The 26,948-nt window shown below is 38.4% G+C and overlaps 1 protein-coding gene across 1 annotated transcript; it reads right to left on the bottom strand.

Annotated features, from left to right (window-relative positions):
• Positions 1-4,107: 4,107 nt before the first annotated feature.
• Positions 4,108-10,670, bottom strand: LOC131218436 (acetylserotonin O-methyltransferase-like). Its single transcript, XM_058213009.1, has 2 exons — positions 9,902-10,670; positions 4,108-4,608 (listed from the first exon to the last, which is right to left on the bottom strand). Exons 1-2 carry the CDS (start codon positions 10,571-10,573, stop codon positions 4,309-4,311), a joined length of 972 nt encoding a protein of 323 aa, XP_058068992.1. The 5' UTR covers positions 10,574-10,670; the 3' UTR covers positions 4,108-4,308.
• Positions 10,671-26,948: the final 16,278 nt, after the last annotated feature.

Raw genomic sequence — 26,948 nt, forward strand, 5'->3', positions numbered from 1 at the left:
TAATGATTGAAGACATTGGCAGTCGCTCTCTTACCTCGAGGAGCATCATCATCATCCTGCCAAGCATCCGCTCCATAGAAGATTCAAAGAGGCCGACAAATTCCTCTTCGACCCCCTGACGACTCGCCCAGGGGAGGATCCCCTCGACATGGTGAAGGAAGCTCCCCCTCTCTTCCTCAGCTGCCTCCCTTCTTGGAGGCTCCTCCTCCTCCCTCCTCGGGGGGACCTATTCTGCAACAGGTCCTGGCTTGAAAACCTTCTAAGTCTCAAGAGGAACCACCTCCGCCACCTCTGTACCCTCATCCACGACCTCGATGACGGTAGGGCAAGGAGGGGCGGCCTTCCCCTTGTCCTTAGAGGACGTTTTTTGCTTCTTCGAAGCCCGAGGATCACCCCGAGGGGGGGCTCTGACTTTGGAAGGGGGACAAAGAGGAGGCCGAGCCTCAGACATCTCTACATCAAGAGATAGAACGACGAGTCAGCAAAGTCATCACTAAAAAAATAAAAAAAAACCCAGGTCCAGATCATCGGCCATGGATCTTATCACGAGTCTCACCTGTCGGGCTACGTCCAAGCCCGACTGAAGAAGACGCTCTGGTTAGAGAAGCCTTTTGCAAGATCTCCTCTTCGGGCTCAAAGCTCGTGGTTCCCGGATCCGAGCCAAAGAACTTAGGCCAAGCTTCGGCGATCGCTTGGGGACGACTGAAAAGAAGTGTACGGACGGTCAGAAGACGCAAAGGGAGGACTCAACCGACCAAAGCAGTAAGAGCAAATTATTATTCAAGTTACCTACCTCGGAGAAGGCTCGGGGAACGAAGGGCATGAAGGGCCCTTGCTCGGTCATCTCCTAGCGGCCGAAGGCCCAGAACCATCGATCTCTCCAGTTTTTATTGGAGGATGGAGGATCAGTTATCAAAGCCCCACCAGTATTCCACCAGGAGCAAAAAGTAGTACCAGCCAAGAAATGGTACCTGAACCGGGTCCAGACTAGGTCTTCCCCGGTTAAACTGAGAGCACTGGTCCCTTGGGCTCTTCCTCAGCCTCGACCTCTTCAGATTCACCCTCATCAGGAGCGTTGAGCCTGCCCGAAGCGGTCTCCACCACTGTCTCCCACCTGGGAGATGGGTTTAACACCCCGATAGGCGCCACCAGACTCTGCACCGAAGATTCCAGTACCCTCTGCGAGTGCTAGAATGCGTCATCCGCGTTCACCACCATTACTTCCAGCAGCGAAGATGATTCCAAGGTGGCCCAAAGGATGCTCGTTTCACCTCCGCCACTGCGAACTCCCTCCCAAGGGCTTGCAGAGCTAGACATTATTAAAATAAAAGGAAGGGGAGGGAGAAAGGGCTCACCGGAGTTCGTAAAGGAGCCGAAAAATACAGAAAGCAGCTAAGGGCAGTGAATAGAAAGCGGCAAAGAGCGGGAAGAGGAGAAAACGAATGCAGAAATGAAAAGGGGGAAATGACTAGGGCATCGGTTTTATAGTCGTGCCACGTGGCACTAGCATTAAAGAGGGAGTCGTACCGGCGCCCTTTGGATGCCCCGGACCGACACGTGGCACCACACTATGCACCTGCATCCTCCGCCGTCAAATGCCTTGCCACGCGTCCTCCTCTCATTCGCCCGGCTACTGAAATGATGGCCTAATAGCCCATGTGACCTCAGGCACTGAACCGGTGCATGTCGAAGTGAGGCGACGTGCTCCTATATACGTGCTGGTCGTCGTACCGACAATAAATGCTTTATCATAAGCTCAGTCCAAACAGAATTAGACCTAATTCCAATCTACTCCTCGACTACCATAGGTAGGCACAAGGAGTATGGGGCTCACTGTTGGGGGAAAAATGTGATAAGTCGATAAGTTGGCTTATCAAATGGACCAATTCTATTGACATGGCCCAGTCCCTAAGGCACCGAGCCTGACTAAGGCCCACATGTCCAACGAGCCAAGAGGCGAGGCCTCTGAGGAGATTGGTATAGCCCCGAGGACACTCAAAGCCCCACAGTGGCCGCATTATGCTGACCCAGATCATGGGTCGGCTATGGATCAAATCTGAGCTAGTCACATCATGACTTAACCCTAGTCTGACCGAACGTCTAGGTCAGCTACAGGACCATCGCTGATCAGCAACTAAGTCAATTCAACAACAGTTGCGCCCCAACCAAGTGAGGCTCGGCCATTATTGGTCTAGCTTGAAGTAGTCGATGCATATACCGACTGACATGAGCCACTTGGATAAGTCGGGGCTGTGAGAATAATCGAAGTACGACCAAGTGCCACGTCCGATCCTAGACCGAGCCTCAAGCTTTCAGTTCAGCATCAAAGATTTGCCTTCTGAGATCTTCAGAAGATGATTTCCGATCCCGAAAATCTAGGAGATCTAAGATCTTGAGATCGTTATAGATAATAGCCAATCCCCTATGAACTGGGAAAGGATCCCGAAACCACGGGATCACATCTCCCCCATAAATGGGAGGCGCCTCAAGGTGAAAGGTACACACATTCTCACCCCTAACCCTTTATCAAATTATTAGACCCTGAGTCCAGGCCTAACTTTGGCATTGAAGGGTCCCCTTGTACAAGCCAAAGTTTCCGTTGTCCTCTTCCTGTGCAGGTGTTCGAGTAGCAGAGGGGGTGAGGCGGAAACTGCATCAACAATATCTATGACTTAAGATAGTTCTATAGGGCAAGAGTTTGGTAGGAACATAACCCCAGCTATGCTAAAATGTTTGATGGAAGGGTTTTGATAGGGTACGAGTGCCCTCTACTGCATTACGGTATTTGCCTCATTTCCAACCCTTAGAGGATATCTTAAATAAAGATTTGAACCGTACGTCCATGTTTTGGATCCTGTGCTGCATCATAAGAAACAATTGTTTTTAATGGGTGATCTTGTAATGGGTGATTTTGTATGAAGATGCACATTTAATGGCTCGCATTCAAATCCAAGATTAAAAGGCTGAGCAATCAATGAAGCATGATTATAAGGCCATAGCTTCCATACGGTAGTAATGATAAGGAAAAACAGCCATAGTAAAGTATTGTGGCACAGGGATAGCATATCCTAACCAAGCATTTGCTAGAATATATCCCTACCTAGGGGTCATTTTGCACCATTGATTTGGGGATTTCAAATCCCCTGGTATGTTTGGCAACTAAAATAAGTGGGGTTTCAAACCCTTTTTTTTTTAACACACGCACACACACCACCACACACTCACGCCATAGTGGGATTTCACCACCTATGGGTACTCAACCCTTGATCAGGTGTTGAAACTCCTAAGAGTCTACCACTGGAGCAAGAGCATGGACCCGGGGTTTCAAATCCCCTAAAAGAGAGGTTTTGAAATATAAGGTAGAATCTTGGATTACATCTAAAATCCATGTGTAATATGTGTGTCACTAGGCTACTAATCTATCGGTGACATGTCTCATTGATGATATCCCAAAACAAAAGGATTATCACCTACATTACTATAATTATTTTAATATGATAATTTGCACAGTCCAAACATTGTCCATGTAAATCAACGGTTAAAAATCATTTGTTAGTCACTCGAATATGATCTTGTGCTCTGATACTTAGAATTTTATCATTTTTGGGCAAAGTATATATTTTAACAGGCTTATTACAACCATTGTATCAAATATTACATATATGCACTACTGAATTTAGTAATTAAATTCAAACCCCTATAAATGTACCATGCATAGCTACTTTTGAATGTCAGGAGATTCTGTATCTAAGGTGCCAAACTCAAAAGGAGGATTCCAATTTTAGAGGGTTTCAAATCCAGGGGGTTTCGAATCCAAGGTGTTCCAAATCCAAGCTCCCAAACAGGCCTAGGATATGTTGGGCCTTCAGCCGTTGAATTCGGGTTGTCTTCCAATGGTCCAAACAGTATATATGATGAGTCTCATAGTGTATAGTGGATGGACAATAAATGAAACCTCTGTAGAAATCACTCTTCCTTTCTATTTAAGGGGAGATATATATACCACCATTAATTTATTATTATTATTTTGAGAGAGAGAGAGAGAGAGAGAGAGAGAGAGAGAGAGAGAGATACTACAATCAAAATACTTTAATAATCTCAGAATAGGTTTATTATATATTACAACCCTTTATTAATTTTGATAATTTAGCTTATTTTGCTTTCAACATGGATGGTGGTTTGTAGCCTTTCTACATTCAAAGGGTTGAAATATTCTAAGATTAACCCTATCAAATAAACAGTTTGGGAAAACACTAATCCAACGGCTACAATCAAAACATATCTTAGTGCAATACGTTGGGATGTAATCTAAGGGTAAACTTCAATGATGGATTGCACAGCATGAATTGGCTTTACGGTATACCGACTGAAGCCTGCTTCATCAAAGATGGCTTTCCATTCTCCTTGGGTGCGCTCCTTTCCGTTATTGGTGTGGGCCATCATCGCCATATCCAACATCAATTTCACATCATTGAAGCCACGCTCTCTATCTTCTTCGTTGATCACAGTATCTATGATGATGATCTTACCTTTGTCTGTAGGAATGGCCTCCTTGCATTTTCTCAAGATCTGAACGCACTCCTCATCGCCCCAGTCATGCAGGACAAACTGCAACACATGAAAAGAAACATGTTTCCAACATGAAACAAAGAAACATAGGGTCATGTCATTTCGAGAAAATATTTGGTCTTGAATCTTGTGCATCAAATTGGGTAACACGTTAGTGGGTGTTTCCTTGACTGTGCGATGCAGAGATGAATGTGATGAGGTCGATCACCGTCTTCATCAAGGATAACTACTCTGAATCCATGGAGCTTTTCAGGACTCCTCACAAAGACTTTTTGAATTCACGAGGAAAAAGAAAAAAGAAAATTCTTAAATTGATTGATAATTGAAATAAATGAGTTTACAGCCCTTTAAATGGGGATACTAAGCCATGGGAGGAGTTTTGGAATTAAACTACAGCTAAAACTCATAGAAATCGTGACTTAATATAAATAGTAAACTTACTATTTATAGACGGTCGTGATTTCCACTAGTGCGCATGGTTTTTAGCCAAAATTAGTAAGTTTCCATCGATTTTGTGGTATTTCGCAAATTTGGCATGCATAACTCAACGTAGCGAGTTGGGTGCCTAAAGTAGCTCGTCCTACCCCAAATTCAAATATGGTAGGTCGAATGACTCATTCCGGTTTGCAAGATACGTCTGTTTTAAGGTTTGGACGGTCTGGATCACTTCCGCTTCTGATCGGACCTTTTTTGATCCATCTTGGCTATGAAACTGTCTGCGACCCACTCTACATCACCGTGGGGCACACCTTGATTTATGTGTTGGATATCCAAGCCGTACATCAATTTTTCCAACTCATTTTAGGGCATGGTCCTGACAATGAAGGAGATCCAAATCTCAAGTGTGACTTCAATATTCACTGTGTGCACCAAGAGCATGAGTGCAATTTCAAACGTCCACTCCACCCTGTTGTGTGATTTCCATCCAACCCATCCATTAATAGATGCAGTCTCTACCCTGCAGCCTCATCCATAACTCAAGTAGGCCAAACCAAAGGGAAGAATGCAGGACACTATGGAAGTGAGAGCCCGCCGTTGAAACTTGCAGGTGGAATGTGGATCAACACAGATCATTCCAAAACTTCGGTGGGCCATGAAAAGTGAATATAGGTTTGTTCAATACTTACGTGGGAAACACAAATTACTCAATCACAAGTCACTAATTTACATCACATTTTTTCAGTTCAAGTGTTCGAATCTCAGAAGTAGCAAATATTACACTAGAATATATTCTTCTACGAGAGGTCGTTTATGGTGTGAGTTAGTGTTCCTCCACTCTTGCCCAATATTTCCCATGTGGAGTTCGGCCCACACGTGTGGGGGAAGTGTTGGATTATTAAAGTTCCCTCGATATTCATTGATATGCCACCCTCCGACAGCTCGAGCTTTTAGGGAAAGTAGTTGTTTGTCTGTTACAAATAAAGAGTTTCCTTCTTTGGTACCTAAGTTGTAAATGTGGCACTATGGTTGGCTGGATGAACCCTACAAAAAACATATACCAAACTAGAAAGTTGGAACCATCAGTTTTTTCTCCATTGAATGTGGAATATAGGCGTTTTTCTTCTTAATCATTTATTTACATGCCAAAAAAAAAAATCGAAGATTAGAGTTGACCAAGTAAAGATATTTTTTGGGCATGATTTATCCAAGATGGGGCCATTGGAAGAACAATGGATGAGAAGAACCAACCATGAACTCCACATGTATAAATTAGGTGCCGAATAGAGAAGTTCCCTATTAATAATCATACACAAATCATCAACTGCCTATTTTCTCCCTCTAACTTGGGCCCCGTAGGCACAAAAAGAGTCGGTTTAATAGACTACTCAAGAACGAAATTCTATCTTCCTTATAAAAGGTGGAATAGTTTTCCATTTTTAAATTCAAGCATTTATATTCCCTTCATTCTTTATTATAAAGAAGGGAATTTCACACACACACACACACACACACACACACAAAAAAACTACCTAATTGTTATAAAATTTACGTAAGTCCTTTTGAAATTAAAAATAATAATAATAAATAAAAATAAAAATCAAGGACCTACATCATTCATGTAATTAAGGTACCATCCATTAGATTTCTCAGGTACCATCCATTAGATTTCTCAAAGGATGTGTCAATTACATGAGCAAACGGGTCAGCAGCTACGGTAGGCCCCACCCCTGATGTTTATTTTGAAATCCAAACCGACCACCAAGTGTGCCACCCTCTATTAGGCCAAGGGCCCAAAACTTGCTCTATCTATGATTCAAATGAACCACATAATTGGAAATATAGTACAAGGAAACATTCACCCTCCAAATTGTTTCCCTTGGTGAGGCCCACCATGGTGTGCATGTTAAATCCACTCTAACTATTAAATGTGTAATCACACGTTAGTTTTAAGTCTAACTTGTGATTCCGGTGGGCCACACTCAACGAAATAGTCAGTAGAGATGCATTTGCCCTTCATTTTTACAAGGCTCACCGTGATGATTATATGAAATCCACTCCAATCATTAGATGCCATACCAAAAGTTAGGCTTGAGGCCTAAAAATATGACCCATCAGTGATTTAAGTAGGCCACACTAAGAGAAACATTTAGAAGAGTAAGCATTGTCCTTAACAATGTTTCCAATTCTTCCTGGGCAATAATGACACACAGCTCCACCTCATTATATATATATATATATATATATATATATATATATATATAGAGAGAGAGAGAGAGAGAGAGAGAGAGAGAGAGAGAGAGAGAGAGAGAGGAATGATCACCTACACACCAGTTCATAGCTAATTTCATGCACACTTCAACATCAATCGTTAGATCTAACAGACAGTTGAGATTAAAAAAACATTGGGTAAGCATGCCTCAAAACACTTAGTAAGACTTAGACTCTCTCCCAATTTCATTGCCAAATTTATCGGTATCTCTCTGGCTTTTGTGGCTGAATGAATGTTTCAACGGTCATCACTAAATCTCCATTGTTTCCTCTAGTGTAGCACACTCGAATTTTCGATCCACTCCAATTTTGGTAAAATGTACTAAAATGATATCGCAAATCGGATGGACGGGGTGGATATAATACATCACCACGCAATCATTGTTTAAATTACCGAAAACAGTTTCCATTTTCGAGTGGAGGTGAGGGAAAGCTAGAGAGATACCAGTAAATCCGGCAATGAGATTGGGGGAGACCGCGAGTCTTAGTAAGTGTTTTGAGGCACGCACGCCAAACATTTTTTTAATCTCAACCATCTGCTAGATCTAACGACTGATATTGAGGTCTGCATGAAACTAGTTGCGAACTGGTGCACCGGTGCGCAGGTGGTCATTCATCTACACACACACACACACACACACACACACACACACACACACACACACACACCTTTGTAGATTTTCACCCCCAATGAGTACCCGCACCCATGACCTTGTGTTAAAACTCTTGTGAGTCTATATTATGTATAGAGCTGGGCAATCCTGACCCAATCCAGTGGATCCGACCTGATCCGACCAGGTCCGACCTGATCCGAACTGAACCGACGGCCTAGATCGGTGCGGATCGAGTAGGGTAGTCCAGATCCGAAAGCTTTTCAGGTTGAGTTCAGATCCATACCTATCCGGACCGATCCGATCCGGAATTCGATCCGAACCAGTTCTAGTATTTTTATTAATATATATTTAGTTATTTACTATTTTACCCTTAAGGTATATATATTACTTTTACATTTTTTACCCTACCCTTTTTACCCCCTTTCTACCCGCACCCGATCGAGCGCCGAACCCTAAATCCCCAAAATCCCTACCCGCTGATAAATTTCTTTCATATGTTCTGGCCGTCGCTGCTCAAGATTCCTTCATTCTTGGTGGAGTTTGTAACACCTATTGTGAAGGTTGGTCTCAGTTGATTAGAGCTAATGTGATTTGCAAAATAGAGAGAATGATGAAATGAGAATACAAACAATGAGGATCTGATTGTAATTGAGTCATTTTTTTCTTTTGGGTTTTCAAGCATGTCTAAATCCTGCTGCGTGATTGTTGCACAGGAAACTCACAAAAAGAGTAAGAAAGTATTGCCCTTCTACAACATGCCAGAGTTTGAATCATGGAAGGAAAGCTTAGGAGAAAATGTCAAAGACTGGTCTACTTAACTCAATACTAATCCTAATGTGATGATTCCATTTTCATTCAGAGATTCATTTTCTGTTATACCTCATTTTCATTCAAAGATTCATTTTCTGTTACAATTGTTGTTCATCATGTTATTAATATACATGTGCACATACAAGATCTAGGGGCATCCAATATGGTCCCCGCAGTTTATATGCCTTTATCTGAAAATTTGGTCGTTCTAGTCATTAGGTGAGTCATGGGTCTTGATCAGGATTCTTTAAAACCATCCATTTTTTAAAAATAATAATAATAATAATAAATAGATCTGGAACGATCCAAACCGTGCCCAATCCGATCTGACTCGATTTTCCTGACCGAGTTGGACTCAGATCGGATCCGACAATGTACATTTCGTATCGGTCCGAGTCAGGTGACCCAGACTCCGTCCCGGATCGGATTGAGTTCGGGTCAGGCCATTGAGATTTCGGATCGGATCGAGTTGGACCCAATCCAATCCGATCCGGACTGATGCCCAACTCTAATTATGTATTTATTGTTTTGTGAAATTCCCTTTCAAAGATCATGTGAAATTCCGGTTTTCCTTTCAAGAAAATCCTATTTCCCTATTTATTTCTCGTAAATGCTCTAATGCTCTTAGGGCACTTATAGTATTTCCTAATTGCATCCATCATCGGTCACTTGAGCAGTCCAATAGATAGATCTGAACCGTCAATTAAGTCCTGAACACAATTTGTAGACCGCTATGCAAATAAATAAATAAATAAAAATCACACTAATCAGATGGTAAAGATTTTTTGTTGCTCTTTATAGTCATAAAAAAATCTATATCAAATTGATGATTGAACTTATTTTCGTACATGTGAACTGGGCCATCTATATTAAGAGGCGAATTGGGTGGTATCCCCCACCAGAACCTAGTTAGAGAGCGACGGTCCAGGCAGGGGCTCTGTGGGGCCGCCATGATGTATATATTTTATCCATTCCGTCCATCCATTTTTAGAGATCATTTTAGGCGAAGAGCCCAAAAAGTAAGCAGATCAAATCCTTGAGTGGACCACACCACATGAAACAGTGGAGATTGAATGACTACAGTTGAAAACCTCTTGGGGGCCACAAAATTTTTGGACCAAGCCGATATATATGTTCTGAGAGCACCAGAGCATCTCTCTTTACTTCCAAAATAATAATTTGATAATTTAAGCACTCACCTTGAGTAAAACAGCATCTGCCTGAGGTATGGCAGTGAACATGTCTCCACCAACATGCTGGATACCTTTGCATTCAGGTGCTCCTTCTACAACACGAGGAAGATCGAAATTGATGCCTTTGATCCAAGGGCAGGCCTGTACTAACATGCCCAACAGAGTTCCATTCCCTCCTCCCACATCCACCACAGTCACCAACCCGTCGAACATCCCCACACACCCATCTAAAATGGCAGGCGCCACATTCCGTGCGTCGCAAGCCATAGCATCCTCGAGGAGCTTGGAATATGGTGGATGTTTGGCAGCGTACTCCCATACATCCTCCCCATGCGCTGCAATGAAAGGTGGCGAACTGCCGCCACGGGCATATGCACTCAACGCATCCCACGAGGCGAGCATCACAGGACTACTCTCAAATAGCACAAAAGCAGCCATGCTACCTTCTGCATGCGTCACTAACCGACGTGAGATGGGGGTGAGATCGTAGCGTGTTGGGCCTTCGTCAGTGCATTGCTCTCCAAAGACACGTCGTTGCACTAGATATCGCATTATGCGGAATAGGATGGAAGGTATGCAGGTAGTCGCAGCTGCTATCTCGGCTAGTGTCATGGGCTGCCCGGCTGCCTCCATGACATCGGGTATGCCAAGCTCGATCACGCATTTCAGTACCGCCATGTCGGCGAACCCAAATACATAGTTCCATATCTCAACTTCAGCTTGGGAATCATCTTCCTCTTCTCTCTTAGTTTTTCTTCTCTCTCTTTTTTCTTCCATTTCTTCACTCGTACACACATGCAAACACACGTAAATATATATAGACACACATATATATGGGAAATGTTACTGTGAGGTCGAGCTGTGTGGGCCCCACCATGAGTTTCGACCATCTACCCCATCATCCAGATGCAACATTACATGGTGGGCCACGGGATTAAAAATCAAGTTAATCCATGACTTGGTTGGATCACACTACATACAACAGTTGAGAGGGGTTACCCTCCCATTAAAATATTTATAATTATTTATTGGGCCACTGAGATGTGGTTCACAAATTCAGCCCATCCATTGTCTATGTCCCACTTGGATGAGGGGTCAGATCAAGTTTCAACGGCATTCAAAACTCAGGTGGCCCCACCAAGTACTTTTATATGTTTTAGGCATGTCTTCATCTGGTTTTAGATGGAATGGCCCACCTAAGTTCCATATACAGCTGATTTTTGAGATACCCCGTAGCCTAAAGAAGACCCATCGAATGCACAGTGTTGATCTTCAACACACATCACAGTGGGGCCCACACAGCTCAACCTCATGGGTAGTTCCCACGAGGTTAGCCCTACACGGAACTTAGGTGGGCCATGCCATGTGAAGACATGCCTAAAACACATAAAAGTACTTGATGTGACCCACTTGAGTTTTAGATGCAGCCGAAACTTGGTCTAACCCCTCATCCAAGTGGAACACACACAATGGATGGGCCCCACCATGATGTGAGTCGAACATCTACCCCATCAGTTAGATGCACCATTCCATGATGGGCCACGTGCTTAAAAATCAAGCCAATCCGTGACTTGGTGGGCCACACCACATATAACCATGACAGGAGTTACCCTCCCATTAAAACATTCAAAATCATTTATTGGGCGCACCAAGATGTGGTTCACAAATCCAGCCCATCCATTGTGTGTGCCCCACTTGGATGAGGGGTCAGACCAAGTCTTAGCTGCATCCAAAACTCACGTGGCCCCCGCCAAGTACTTTTGCATGTTTTAAGCATGTCTTCACATAGGTTTAGATGGTATGGCCTACCTGAGTTTCGTATGCAGCTGATTTTTAAGGTATTCCATAACCTAAAGGGGACCTATCAAATGCACAGTGCTGATGTTTGACACACATCACGATGGAGCCCACACAGCTCAACCTCATGGGAAGTTCCCATGAGGCCAACCTATATATATATATATATATATATATATATATATATATATATATATATATATATATTTTTATATATATATAAGCAATGGCATAAGAGATGCACTAGTGAGAACAAAGAATTACTTATTATTATTATTTTTTAAAACAAGTGAAACATAACTTCATAACTTTATAAGAAAAATCATAATAGCTTTATAAATAGACAATGACACGAGATGGACTAATGGAAACTAAAAATTAAGATGGAGCCACTGGTCCCCCGATTGTCACGTCGAGAATCACGACTTATTATTATTTTTTAAAACATGTGGAACATAACTTCACCAGGAAAATTATAATATAAAAAGCTACCGAGTTTTGCTGAGAACTACTATGGCATTTTTAAGTAACAGTTGTTGCAGAGTGGCTCTCTCTCTCTCCTCATCTCTCTAAATTCAGGTGATACGCTAATTAACCTCACCCTGTAGAATTAGAAAAAATAAATAAATAAACATTAATCAATCATTAGATTATAACCATGGTTGATTAAAAAAAAAAAAAAACCTACCCTCTCATATTGTAGGATTGAAAGAAAAAAAGAAAAAAGAAATGTGATAATAACTGGTGATGAGAAAATTAACCTTCTACCATGGGATAAAAAATAATTGATTGATCATTAAAAAATAGCCACGTGGTGGCTAATTAAAATGACTTCACACGGCGTGATGAAAAAATAATGAATCATATTCATTAAACAAATAAGACAATCAAGCATACTACCATGTATCTAGATGTTATGTTTTCTAGATAATTAGCCAATTGGTTGTATCACATGTAATGTGATGATATAAAATACGAAATGGAGTTAATAGCTCATGATGACAAGATAATGTCTGAAAATTAGTTGAATCACTCATGGTGGGAGAACCTTATGATATGTTAGTCATATTAGTGATCATATGGCCAAGTGGGAGATATGGGCAAATGTGTGCAAGTGGCCATATGGCCTTTACATATCATTGTAAACATGACATTTTCTCCTGTAACTTAAGGAATCAGAATCGGTCCTATGGGAGTGAGCCTTGAATAGGGGACAATTTCTCCCTAAAATGTATGGTAAAAAAAAAAAAAAAAACAATAAACGAATAGTTAAAAGTATGGCCGAGTGTGGAAGCCATGGACGACAAAATCCAACAATGAAATTTTGAGAAATCAGATTACTGTTCCATAGGGATTATCCAATTGTATGGGGCAATCCAAAGCATCACAACCCCTTTTTCCATAATTGACTTGCCTCTGCACAATGCCTGATTCGCGATCCAAGGCATCACAACACCTTTTTTCCACATACGACTTGCCTATGGACAATGCATGATTCGATCTATGATATCCACATATATATGTTATTACATGTGTGCAAGTGTGGCCTTCACATTTCATTGTAAAGATCCCATTTTCCTTCGAAACTCAAGGAAGTGGAATCGGTCATGCTAAAGCGAGGATTTATATAAGGGATAGCTTCTCCAAAATGTATGGGAAAAAAATGCAAAAAAGAAATGGTTAGTAAGAGGTATGGTGAACATGGAAGACATGGATAACGTTAGGACTTATGGAAGCATGTGGAGAAGAATCAAACAAGATAATCACAATCGCACAAATAAATCCAATGAGAAAGCTATTCGAAATTACGTGGAAAATAATTTTCGGGGAAAAATACCATGGCACAAAGCGATAATGCACTATGAAAACAAAGTTACAAGAGATAAAAACCTTACCGATCAAAGTCCCATGAAGAAAAGACCTAGCATTTTCACTTCAAAACCCTCTCAAACCATTACGCATGTTTGGAGAACCCTAATCTAGATTACACCTGATATATATACTACCACAACCGAAATAAAAACAAACCATGCATGTAAGGAGTTCTACGCACACCTTCGATCGGTCCTTCAATGGTATCGACAGCCATCAAAAACCAGTTGATGACATCGAAGACTTTAAAACTGTCCAACAATCAATAATGATTTTTTTTTAAATTTTCTCAATGGGATCGAGCATTTTTCAATGGCATCGACATTCGCTCGATGGAATAGAGTTACAGATAGATTTAAGATATTAGATGATAATCTCCACCATGTCTTCAATCTTCACATTACATTGCTCCTTTTTTCATATTCGATCCTCCATCTCTAATTCATCTTCATCATAGCTCCACAATCATCGCTTCATACGCACACTGTCTTCACTCTATTTTTACCAAACGCAGAGAAGTCACACAAAACTTGAACTTCTCTACAGGAACTACCTTTGTAAGTATGTCAGTCGGATTTATGCTTGTATGGATTTCAAGAGTCACGCCCCCTTAGGCACTTATGGATAAAATGATAATAAACATTAATATGTTTAGTACACGAGTGATAAATAAAATTCTTTGACAAATTAATTGCGCTTTTACTATCACAATTAAGTGACACGACATTCTGCGGAAGCCCTAATTAATTTATCATTCCCCTCAACTAAAATGCTTTCTTAAATGCTTCTGTCATTTCAATATACTTATATTCGGTTGTGGAAAGAGATACTATAGACTGAAGCTTTTACATCCAACTTATCGCTAAACCCTCTAACATAAATGAGTAATCGAAAATTGACCTTTTATTTTGCACGTTGCCCACAAAATCTAAATCCACATAGCCTATTAACTTGTCCCCTAATTTTTCAAATATCAAGATATAGTCCTACATATATTGAATGTATCAAGTTGTCATTTCACTACCTCTTAGTATTGCTTGGCGGAGTTAGACATGTATCTACTAAAATTACCCACTGTATGTAAAATATCTGGTCTTGTACAAACCATGACATACATCAAGCTGTCAACCGTACTCGAATAAGGTACATGAGATATAACATACTTTTCTTCATCTATTTTAGAAAACTGCTCAGAAGAAAACCTAAAATAAGTTATGTGGGGAACGTTGACTAATTTTGCCTTATTCATCCCATATTTCACCAATACCTTCTCAAGGTTTTCAGCCTGAGATAACCATAGCCTACTCCGCTTCCTATCTCTGTGCATGTCAATATCGAGAATCCTCTCACTATGCCAAAACTGCAAAAAAAAGGACGGTCCAAAACCGTCTCAAATGACTAAAAAGGACGGTCATGGACCGTCACATGGGCCATCAAATTTTGACGTGTCGTATTACTTGAAGGATGGTCAAAATTGTCATTCTTATTGACGAAAAGAGGACGGTCATGGACCATCTTTAAAAAGGACAGTCGTGGACCGTCTTCTATGAGCCTTCAAAGGACGACCATCGACCATCTTTTAAAAGGATGGTCATGGACCGTCCTTAAAAAGGACGTCATAGACCGTCTCTGATGGGCCGTCCTTTAAAAGGATGGTCATGGACCGTCCTTAAAAAGGACTCATGAACCGTATCTTATGAGCCTTCAAAGGACAGCCATGGATCATCCTTTAAAAGGACGGTCATGGACCGTCCTTAAAAAGGACTGTCATGGAGCGTCTCTTATGAGCCTTCAAAGGACGGCCATAGACCGTCCTTAAAAAGGACTGTCATGGACCGTCTCTTATAAGCCTTCAAAGCACAATTTCAAATTTGAGAGGGTCAATATACACCTGTTACAATATATTTCATCGTATTCTTCCTGATATACACCTATTATATAATATATTTCATCATATTCACATTCACATCCATCTAAACCCAAACTACGTAAATCCAACATAAACTACATTCATCCAAACATAAACTACATCCATCCAAACACAAACAATCTTATCCACATTACATTCATTCATGTATAAATACATATAAGTTTAATATCATAAATAAAAAAAGGAAAAAAAAATCAGCAACAATTTTCTTTTTGTGTCTTTCATCTGAAAAAAATTAAACTAACAAAACATCATAATTCAGAATCATGAAGAATTGCATAAACTTCTTTCAAAAAAGTGGACACTTTTTTAAAATAAAACTGATCATTAAAATAAAACTAATGCAAGCAAATAATGTAAAAAAGTGTTTCAATTCAAGTTAATAGAAACAACAACAAAAATTAATGCTCTGTAAAAAGAGACAGGTGTTAAAAGAGATACATTCTTGTTTCTTGCTATGTGATTGGGCTACAATTCAAGTTAATAAAAACAACAACAAAAATTAAAGCTTTGTAAAAAGGGGCATGTGTTAAAAGGGAAACATTCTTGTTTCTTGCCATGTGATTGGGCTACATTATTACAGCAATTGGGTTCGAGTTCGGGATCGGGTTTAGGTTTGGGTTTTCAAGTTTAGGTTTAGGTTTAGGTTAGGGAGTTAAGATTAGGATTAGGTGTAGGTCCAGGTTTAGGGATTTGAGAATACATTTAGGTTTTAGGTTTAGGTTTAGATTTTAGGCTTTAGGTTATAAGTTTAGGTTTAGGTTTAGGATTAGGTTTTAGGTTATAAGTTATAAGTTTAGGTTATAGGTTATAGGTTATAGGTTAAGGTTTAGGTTATAGGTTTTGGTTTGGGTTTAGGTTAAGGTTTAGGTTTAGGTTATAGGTTTAGGTTAAGGTTTAAGTTTTAGTTATAGGTAATAGTATATAGGTTATAGCTTTAGGGAATTGAGAATAGGTTAAGGTTAAGGTTTAGGTTTAGGAAATCGGGTCCGGGTTCGGGATTGGGTTTAGGTTTGGGTTTTCAAGTTTATGTTTAAGTTTAGGTTATGGAGTTGAGATTAGGATTAAGTGTAGGTTTAGGTTTAAGGATTTGAGAATACATTTTGATTTTAGGTTTAGGTTTAGGTTTTAGGCTTAGGTTTAGGTTATAGGTTTAGGTTATGAGTGCAGGTAATAGGTTTAGGTTTAGGTTAGGTTATAGGTTAAGGTTTAGGGAATTGAGATTAGGTTAAGGTTTAGGTTTAGGTTTAGGTTAGGTTATAGGTTAAGGTTTAGGGAATTGAGATTAGGTTAAAGTTTAGGTTTAGGAAATCGAGTTCGGGTTTGGGATCGGGTTTAGGTTTGAATTTTCAAGTTTAGGTTTAGGTTTAGGTTAGGGAGTTGAGATTAGGATTAGGTGTAAGTTTAGGTTTAGGGATTTGAGAATACATTTAGGTTTTAGGTTTAGGTTTAGGTTTAGGTTATAGGTTATAGGTTATAGGTTTAGGTTTAGGTTTAGGTTTAGTTTAAGGTTTAAGTTATAAGCTATAGTTTAGGAAATTGAGAATAGGTTAATGTTTAGGTTTAGGAAATCGGGTTCGGGTTCAGGATCGGGTTTAGGTTTGGGTTTTCAAGTTTAGGTTTAGGTTTAGGTTAGGGAGTTGAGATTAGGATTAGGTGTAGGTTTAGGTTTAGGGATTTGAGAATACATTTAGGTTTTAGGTTTAGGTTTAGGTTATAGGTTATTGGTTTAGGTTAATGTTTAGGTTTAGGTTTAGGTTTAGGTTATAAGCTATAGGTTTAGGGAATTGAGAATAGGTTAAGGTTTAGGTTTAGGAAATCGGGTTTGGGTTCGGGATTGGGTTTCGGTTTGGGTTTTCAAGTTTAGGTTTAGGTTTAGGTTAGGGAGTTAAGATTAGGATTAGGTGTAGGTTTAGGTTTAGAGATTTAAAAATACATTAGGTTTTAGGTTTAGGTTTAGGTTATATGTTATAGGTTTAGGTTTAGGTTTAGGTTTAGGTTATGAGCTATAGGTTTAGGGAATTGAGAATAGGTTAAGGTTTAGGTTTAGGAAATCGGGTTCGGGTTCAAGATCGGGTTTAGGCTTGGGTTTTCAAGTTTAAGTTTAGGTTAAGGAGTTGAAATTAGGATTAGATATAGGTTTAGGTTTAGGGATTTGAGAATACATTTAGGTTTTAGGTTTAGGTTTAGGTTATAGGTTATTGGTTTAGGTTTAGGTTTAGGTTAAGGTTTAGGTTTAGGTTTAGGTTTAGATTATAAGCTATAGGTTTAGGGAATTGAGAATAGGTTAAGGTTTAGGTTTAGAAAATCGGGTTTGGGTTTGGGATCGGGTTTAGGTTTTGGTTTTCAAGTTTAGGCTTAGGTTTAGGTTATAGGTTACAGGTTTAGGTTTAGGTTAAGGTTTAGGTTTAGGCTTAGGTTTAGGTTATAAGCTATAGGTTTAGGGAATTGAGAATAGGTTAAGGTTTAGGTTTAGGAAATCGGGTTCGAGTTCAGGATCGGGTTTAAGTTTTGGTTTTCAAGTTTAGGTTTAGGTTAGGGAGTTGAGATTAGGATTAGGTGTAGGTTTATGATTAAGGATTTGAGAATACATTTAGGTTTTAGGTTTATGTTTAGGTTATAAGTTATAGGTTTAGGTTTAGGTTTCGGTTTAGGTTATAAGCAATAGGTTTAGGGAATTGAGAATAGGTTAAGGTTTAGGTTTAGGAAATCGGGTTCGGGTTTGAGATTGGTTTAGGTTTGGTTTTTCAAGTTCAAGTTTAGGTTTAGGTTAGGGAGTTGAGATTAGGATTAGGTGTATGTTTAGGTTTAAGGATTTGAGAATACATTTAGGTTTTAGGTTTAGGTTTAGGTTATAGGTTACACGTTTAGGTTTAGGTTTAGGTTTAGGTTATAGGTTATAGGTTTAGGTTTAGATTTAGGGTAAGGGTTAGGTTTAGGTTTAAGTTATAAGAAATAGGTTTAGGAAATTGGGTTCGAGTTCAGGATCGGGTTGAGGTTTGGGTTTTCAAGTTTAGGTTTAGGTTTAGGTTAGGGAGTTGAGATTAGGATTAGGTGTAGGTTTAGGTTTAGGGATTTGAGAATACATTTAGGTTTTAGGTTTAGGTTTAGGTTATAGGTTATAAGTTTAGGTTTAGGAAATCGGGTTTGGGTTCGGAATCGAGTTTAGGTTTGGGTTTTCAAGTTTAGGTTTAGGTTTAGGTTAAGGAGTTTAGATTAGGATTAGGTGTAGGTTTAAGTTTAGGGATTTGAGAATTGGTTTAGGTTATAGGTTTAAGTTTAGGTTTAGGGATTTGAGAATAGGTTTAGGTTTTAGGTTTAGGTTAAGGTTATAAGTTAAGGTTAAGGTTATAGGCTTAAGTTTAGGTTAAGGTTATAGGTTTAGGTTTAGGTTAGGTTATAGTTATAGGTTTTGGGATTTGAGAATAGGTTTAGGTTATAAGTATATGTTTAGGTTAGGTTATAGGTTAAGGTTTAGGGAATTGAGTTTAGGTTATAGGTTATAAGTTATAGGTTTAGGTTATAGGTTCTGGGATTTGAGAATAGGTTTAGGTTATAAGTATAGGTTAAGGTTAGGTAATAGGTTAAGGTTTAGGAAATTGAGTTTAGGTTATAGGTTCAAGTTATAGGTTATAGGTTTAGGTTATGGTTTAGGTTATAGGTTTTGGGATTTGAGATTAGGTTTAGGTTATAAGTTTAGGTTAGGTTGTAGGTTAAAGTTTAGGGAATTGAGTTTAGGTTATAGGTTAAGGGTGTGGTCCCTGCAAATACAGATATAAACACGGCCTGCTCCAATTGGCTAGGCCCTTTCAATGTTGTCCATAGGAAATGGACAGCTTCATCATAGTCATAATAGTGGTTCCTATCTTCCAGGGACCCTCGCTTAACATCCGAATAGTTCCGACGCACATTCGGGTCTGCTCCATCAATTTCGAGTAAATACATAAACATGGCCTGTCTAAATGGCCAGGCCACTCCAATGTTGTCCATAGGAAATAGACAGCTTCATCATGGTCATAACAGCGGTTCCCACCTTCCAGGGACCCCCGCTCAACATCCGGATAGTTCTGACGCACATCCGGGTCTGCTCCATCAATTTCGAGTTAAAACATTTAAAAATAACATATTTATATCTAAAAACATTTGGATACCTGGGGAAGGCCTTCCATGTTCGTATTGTTGGTTACTCATCGATTTGTCTATAAGCCACAATCGACCAATACTTTCTATTGCTACCTGTACTCTGAAACCAACACAAATATAACTGAGAAACAATATAAGAAATAAGAAAAAATGAATTTACCTGTACACATCATTAAATGTTTCCCTATAAGGAGGTGATATTATATCTTTGATACCCACAACCTATATGACAGAAAAATGCAACCGATACAGTCTGTTACAATTCAAAGGAGAAAAAAGATTTGTGGCTGCACCGATATTCTAGTACATTACGAATGGCTGCCTGCGTACCCAAAAAATTAGATTGGGATCAAGCCACTACGTAGTTCTTTTTAATTAACCAAGTTACTAAAGGTCATAAATTTCATATTTAACAAAGTATCATTGAACGTCATCTCAAATCGTTTCTGTTTGGTGCATTTAAAAAAATTCAAATACACAATCAATGTATATTCTTGTTACAACTCGTACTGCAACAAGAGACAACGTTCTGTTAATACTTCAGTTACATTTGAAATTGAAATCCTTTAGTGACTTGGTTAATAAAAAACAAATGACAACAAGCCATAATTAATAAAAAGGATGCTAAAAATTAAATAAATAAAAAAGGCAACTTGATCAAAAAAGGATTTCAGTGAATAATCAAGTTTTCGTCATATAATATGTCCTAGAGTTCAAAAAGTTAAACAAAACTACTGAATATTCAAATTCTCATCAGGAATTTGGGCCAAACAATAATTTCACCCAATTGAATATCTTCAAATGTCCTGTCATCATTAAACAACTCTGCTGTGCGAACACTGATATCATCTATTACAACTCTGATGCATTCTGGAGGGATGCTTGTAGTATCTGACACCATCCGCCTACTAGCAACAATCCGACCATGGATATCTCTCAATTGGTAAATTTGTTCGATCGATGGAGTTGTTGCAGAGTCTTCTCGAATACTTAAGGGCTCGCCAGATCGACGGTGGGCCTATAAATAAAATAATGGTTTCATGTAAATAATAATGCTACTTTTATCTTTAAAAATAATAATTATATCATTTGATCGCGGCAAATGCAGTACCTGAGATGCAGTTGTATCAGAGGAGCGGTGAAGTAGTTGGCTATGATGAGTAATTTATTACCTAAGTTCAGCAAATTGTTGCTCAACAATCATACAAAATTCTTGCATTTGAGTCATTGATGCTTCAAATTTAGCCTCAATAGACATACGTGCATTCCTCTCCGACCGAGCTTCTATGATTTAAGGGGTGATAACCTTCATAGTAGTCTTAGAAATACCCAAACCCATGCCCCTGACCCGGCCTCTGCTATCACGACCACAAACCTAAACAATAATTTTTAAGTTTAGTGATGTGTGTATATTATTATTAAAAAAAACCAACGACAATGTATGTAAAGTGAGTAGAATTGATGGAAAACCTGTGAAATTGGGTCGTGGTCTAAATCCTTGTGCTTACTGGAAGGATCACTGCCAGCTATCGATAATATTCTTTCCTGTTAGAAGATAATTGTTACAATAAATCCTTTATTGTACTTAAATAAAAAAATGATTAAAAACTGAAAAATTATTCTCACCATTGTTTCAAGATGTGTTTGTGTTATGTAAGACCCATCAGATCTGCTATGAGTGGCAACAAACAAGTCGGTCCTGGTGATGATAGTATTTGGATTTTCTTTTCGCTGTAATTATATAAGCAAATTAGTCAACAAGAATTTATATTCATCAATTAAATTGTCAAAAAATGTAGTACAAATTACCATTTTCTCTAATGTTCTAGCAGCACCTCGTCTTCCAGATGTGTGAGGGCATTTCACCTGTGCTCTGGAAGTCTTTCCCTTCTTACGAAGATTGATTAATAATTCTGTGGATTGTAGATTAATGAAAATGTCATAATCCTCTTGCTTCACACCAATGGGACAATTTCTTCTTCTTTCTACATTATTATCAAATTTATCATATTCCTTTCGCAGATTGTATTTCCATACCTTCCAAGCTTTGCTTACTTTCGAAAATGTATATTCTTTTAACTCATCATCAATGTCATATGTGGCCTATTTCATTAAATTAATAATCAAACAATCTTATTAAGTAAGAATTAGAAATAAAATCAAGAACAAACATACTCACCAAAACCATAAACCAGATATTATCTTTAATTGCACTAGGCGCTTTGCGCCAATCAGCAAATGAAATTGGACAATGTGTCATGCCAAGTTGCCCTAAAAATGTGTTGAAAGGCACTGATGTTTCTCCAACTGGTTGTTTATATTCATTTAATTCAAGTCTCTTCCTTGTATTGCTTCCTTGGGCTGAAGCTGATGAACCACCAAAATCCGACATAATTTCTGTAATTTTATAAAATAAAACAATATCTCATTATCATGTAATTGGCATTCTATTAATATTTTAATAGCTAAAAAATTGTAACAATCATTACTAAATAGAATTCAACTCACTTTTAAACTGATTTGAATCTTGTTAGTTTCTTTTTCGTTTCCTATGACGTGAGGTACTCGGCTCACTCTTTACCCATGATTTTTCCTGTACATCTTCATCTTTTTCATTTAAATCATCGATTAATGAAAGTGTTGAAGAACCTACATTCCTTCTGGCCTCAAACTCAAGTGGATCTTCAAATGCATATGCATCTTTCGTCAATCTCTTAGGAGCATCCAGTACAACATGCCAGTCATCTCTAGTTGGATCCTTACAGTAGAAAACCTGAGCTGCCCGAGATGTAAGAATAAATGGCTCATTATCTTCCTTTAAGTTCTGTCTAAACCTTCCTAGATTGACAAATATCAAATTTGTTTTGGGATCTATGAAACATCCATTCAATTTATCTTCAATATGCACCCAATCACAGTAGAAGAGTGCTACTCTGAAGTTGAAGTAGTTCAATTCAAGAATTTGTCTAATGATGCCATAATAAGTGACTTCTTCTTCTATAGGATTCCTATCCCTGGCGCTTGCCCTGAAACTAGTTAGCGCTTTCATTGAGACTCCACTGTTCTGTGTTGTTCTGTTCATTTCAGAATTCGTAGTGCTAAAAACATATCCATTTACTAAGTAAATATTATATGATATGCATTTAAAGTCAATGCCATCGGCAATTCTCTTAAATTGAGACATTTCTTGATTATGTAGTTGATGTCTTAACTAAGGAATATATTCCATAAGTTTTCCTACTGACAGATTACTCTTTCGATTTTGTCCCATACGTGTTTGGCCCTAGATGTATGATTGGTACTTCGTATAAATTCCAAATCATAGCAATTAATTATATATATATATATGTAACAATGTTTATTACTATAAGCCATTTAAAAATATAAAAAAAAGAATAATATACTTCATTAACTTACTCCTCCCATTGATGATTTTCAACGTGATGTTGCAAAACCCATCTGCGTGCTTGTTGGTATTGCACTGTAGTAAGATCATAAAATTTTCCTTTCTTATCATTCTGAGAATTACCAGCATTTTCATCATCATTGAATATTTTTAGTCCTTACTTATGACCTCCTATTGTATTATTAGGATAGTATTCCATGTAGTACATCATAGATTCCTCTATATTGTAGCGTTCCACAATACAGCCCTCTGGGTAAGCTTGATTCATCATATACTTCTTGTATGTTCTCATCATCCTGCTTAATATTAAAATCAGGTATTGATGAAAAAATATAAGCTATTTTGAAAAAGTTAATAAATTAAAACAGTTAAAGTTACCTCTCAAAAGGATACATCCATCGATATCTGACAGATCCGCAAACTTATGCCTTATCTGCCAAGCGCACAACAAGGTGTGTCATAGAAATGAAAAATGATGGTAGAAAATACTTTTTGAAAACACATAATATTTTCACTATTTTATTTTTCATTTCTTGAAGCTCCATACGATGAATTTCTTTAGAATATATGACGTTAAAGAATTTTGACAATTGTATAATGGCGATACGCAATGACTTTTCTTTCTTGAATGAATGCATCAATAATACGGGTAGTAACTGCTGCATTAAAATATGATAATCATGTGACTTAAGGCCCTTGAGATGATAGTCATCCATACTAATATGATGTTTCCAGTTTGCACTATACCCTCTCGGAACTTTCAAATCACTCCAGGTTCGACAAATGAGTTCTCTTTCAAATCTGGATAATGTGAAAGGAGCCTTAGGTAATAACAACTTACCATTTTTTTTCCTCTGGCCAATATTTTGATCTTATCTTCATAGCCATAAGATCCTGAAGGGCTTGTAAACCATCCTTAGACTTGTCCTTCATGTCTATGATTGTTGCAATAAGGTTCTTAGTAACATTTTTCTCGACATGCATCACATCCAAATTATGACGAATGGGCATATGTTCCCAATACGGCAATTTAAAAAAAAAATTGATCTCTTCGACCAAGCAGTAAGGTTAGACTCCTCATCCGTGGCCTTCGTCTTCTTATTTCCTATATACTTTCCAAACTTGGTTTGTATATTATTCATTTTAACCAATACCTGTTCTCCAAACAAACGCTTTGGAGCCTACCGATTTTCATCATTCCCATTGAATCGAGATCTTTGGCTCCTAAAGATATGAGCTCTTAGGAGGAATTTTCTGTGTCTCATATAAGCAAACTTCTTTCTATGTTTTACCCAAACAGAGTCAGTCTCCTCACTACAAACAGGACATGCATACTTTCCTCCTGTCCTACACCCAGAAAGATGCTCATAGGCTGGAAAAATCATGTATTGCCTATAATAAAATCGCCTTCATTGTAAACCTGTTCTTCCCAAACGAGTCATATGTTATCGACCCTTTCCACAATTCATTTAATTCTTCAATTAATGGTTGTAAATATACGTCGATGTCATGCCCTGGACCATTTTTTTTGGGAATTAAAAGTGTTAACATAATAAATTCCTTCCGCATGCATAAATGAGGTGGAAGATTGTATGGAACAACCATAATAGGCCAGCAACTATATGAGATGCTCATATGCCCAAAGGGGTTGAATCCATCTGTTGCAAGTCCCAACCGAACGTTACATGGATCCGCAGCAAAATCACTAAATTTTCTATCTACAAACTTCCACATAGAAAAATCTACAGGATGACGCATGTACGAGTCATTTTTAACCCCCTTTAAATGCCACAACATATTCTCTGCAATCCATGATATGCTATAAAGTCTTTGTGACCTTGGTGCTAGTGGGAAGTATCTTAATACCTTCCATGGTACATGTGAGAATCTTGATCTTACAACGCTATTCACTTTCTATCTGCTTGCTTTACATGCAGGACAACTTTACTTATTAGCATGTTCCTTCCAGTACAGAATACAATCATTACGACACACATGTATCACCTCATAGTTCATACCCAACGAACTGATCAATCTCTTTGCTTTATAGGTACTATCTGGCAAAGAGTTCTCGCTTGGCAAAATCTTCTTGAGCAGTTGCAACAAACTCGTAAAGCTATTATCTAACCATTAATATCTAGCCTTCATGCTCATCAACTTAACTGTCACTAACAACTTTGTATACTCATGTTTACACGATGGATATAGGGGTTGTACCGCATCCTCCCCTAATTTATTGTGCTGAGTATCATTGTCTATGTTATCTTGAGGCTGACTACCATGTTCCTCATTGACCTCATTCATACATGCATCTAAGTCATCGGGTTGAACACGACCAAAAGTATCATTAACCAAATTAACTATTCTGAGCAACAACTCTTCATTACAATCAATGGCAGATGTACTAGGAGCCTTGGCATTGACACCCATATTGGGAAGTTGTTCTCCATGGAAAAACTAAGTTATATATGTCTGATCTATACCATTCATAATCAAATAATCAGAAACTGTACTTAGTATTTTCTTTCCACATACATTACGACATCTAGCACAAGGACAACTATACCAATCAACAACTCTCGAATTCCTTTTCGCAAAAATAATAAATGATTCAACGCCTTTAATGTATTCATCACTCATTATATCTTTCGCCATCCAATTCTTGCTCGAGGGCGTCAAATCCATTCTGATATCATGTACATGTAGCATATAAAAAGTGAGATACAATAAAAAAGAGATTTTTCATAAACTGTCAAAACACGCCACATATGTGGTCACCAATCACAAAAAAATAAAGATCTATGTATATCCGTTTACAAGGCTTAAACAATTTGTAGGCTATACAAACATAGACAATCATTTACCTGTAAGTTAAATAATAACACAATAATCACACAACATCCATGCATGCATACATACATACATATGCACACACATAAATCCATCCATGCATGTATGCATGCATACACACACATGCATAATCTGTCCATCCATGCATGCATGCATACGTTTCATCCATCCATGCGTGCATGCATACATATACACACATACATACATGTGTTTTATCACAAAACCATGCATGATGCATTCATTTACAACTTAAAGCCAAAGAAGACAGGCTGTAAAGATGTAAATCATTTAACTTAAACCATTAGCATGCATCCAAAAGACTCCTCAATTGAGTTTGGATTATTTTATTGATTCAGGTTATTAATAGAAGTTATCTGTTGGTTGTGATGGGTAATTGTTCAAGTAGTCGAATAGCTGTAGCATATAACACTCTAAAATAATCAAATGAAAAGCATTGAATAAACATGCATGCATCCATATATGCAGTTGTTTCAAGGTTAGGACATGAAACTGAGAAGCATGGAAGAATCCCAACTAACTTAGAATGCTAAAAGGATAAGAGAATTATGATAGATGCATATTTAATAAGTTGGAAATTCATATACAATAAGATCACAAGAGAGTTGTCAATAGCTGGATGCCTATATCATACAGGCTCTGTATCATAAGGGCTACAATCAGCTATATCTATTACATGTTGATAGAAATAGAAAAGTCCCCTCTTGGTGTCCTGCCTTCTATCCTCTAAGCTTCATGAGTCAGATTATAGCACAAACATGCCTACATTCATATCCATATTTCTAACAAAATGGCCTATCCATCAAGTGTATTTTCAAGATATTGAAGCGGGACTGAAAAACAATCAAACAAATGAGATCAAGAGGTCAGATGTGTTGAGCATAATTCCACACAGTAGCTAGAGAAATTAAAGCTGGCATTGGTGGAATTATGGTACTTACAAGATAGTTGTCAATGTGCATTACATACATGTAAACAAACAATTTTCACATATGCAAAGGTACGTCAACATGCGTCTATGTGTAGGTGTGATTGTG

Source organism: Magnolia sinica, chromosome 11 (assembly GCF_029962835.1).
Source record: "Magnolia sinica isolate HGM2019 chromosome 11, MsV1, whole genome shotgun sequence".
Classification (NCBI taxonomy): Eukaryota; Viridiplantae; Streptophyta; class Magnoliopsida; order Magnoliales; family Magnoliaceae; genus Magnolia; species Magnolia sinica.

Bases quoted from the DNA above. Each gene is read 5' to 3' on its own strand.
- LOC131218436 (XM_058213009.1), bottom strand. From the start codon at position 10,573: ATGGCGGTACTGAAATGCGTGATCGAGCTTGGCATACCCGATGTCATG. The intron at 4,609-9,901 runs GTGAGTGCTTAA...CATGTGTTGCAG, and splicing joins CAGATGCTGTTTTACTCAAG to TTTGTCCTGCATGACTGGGG.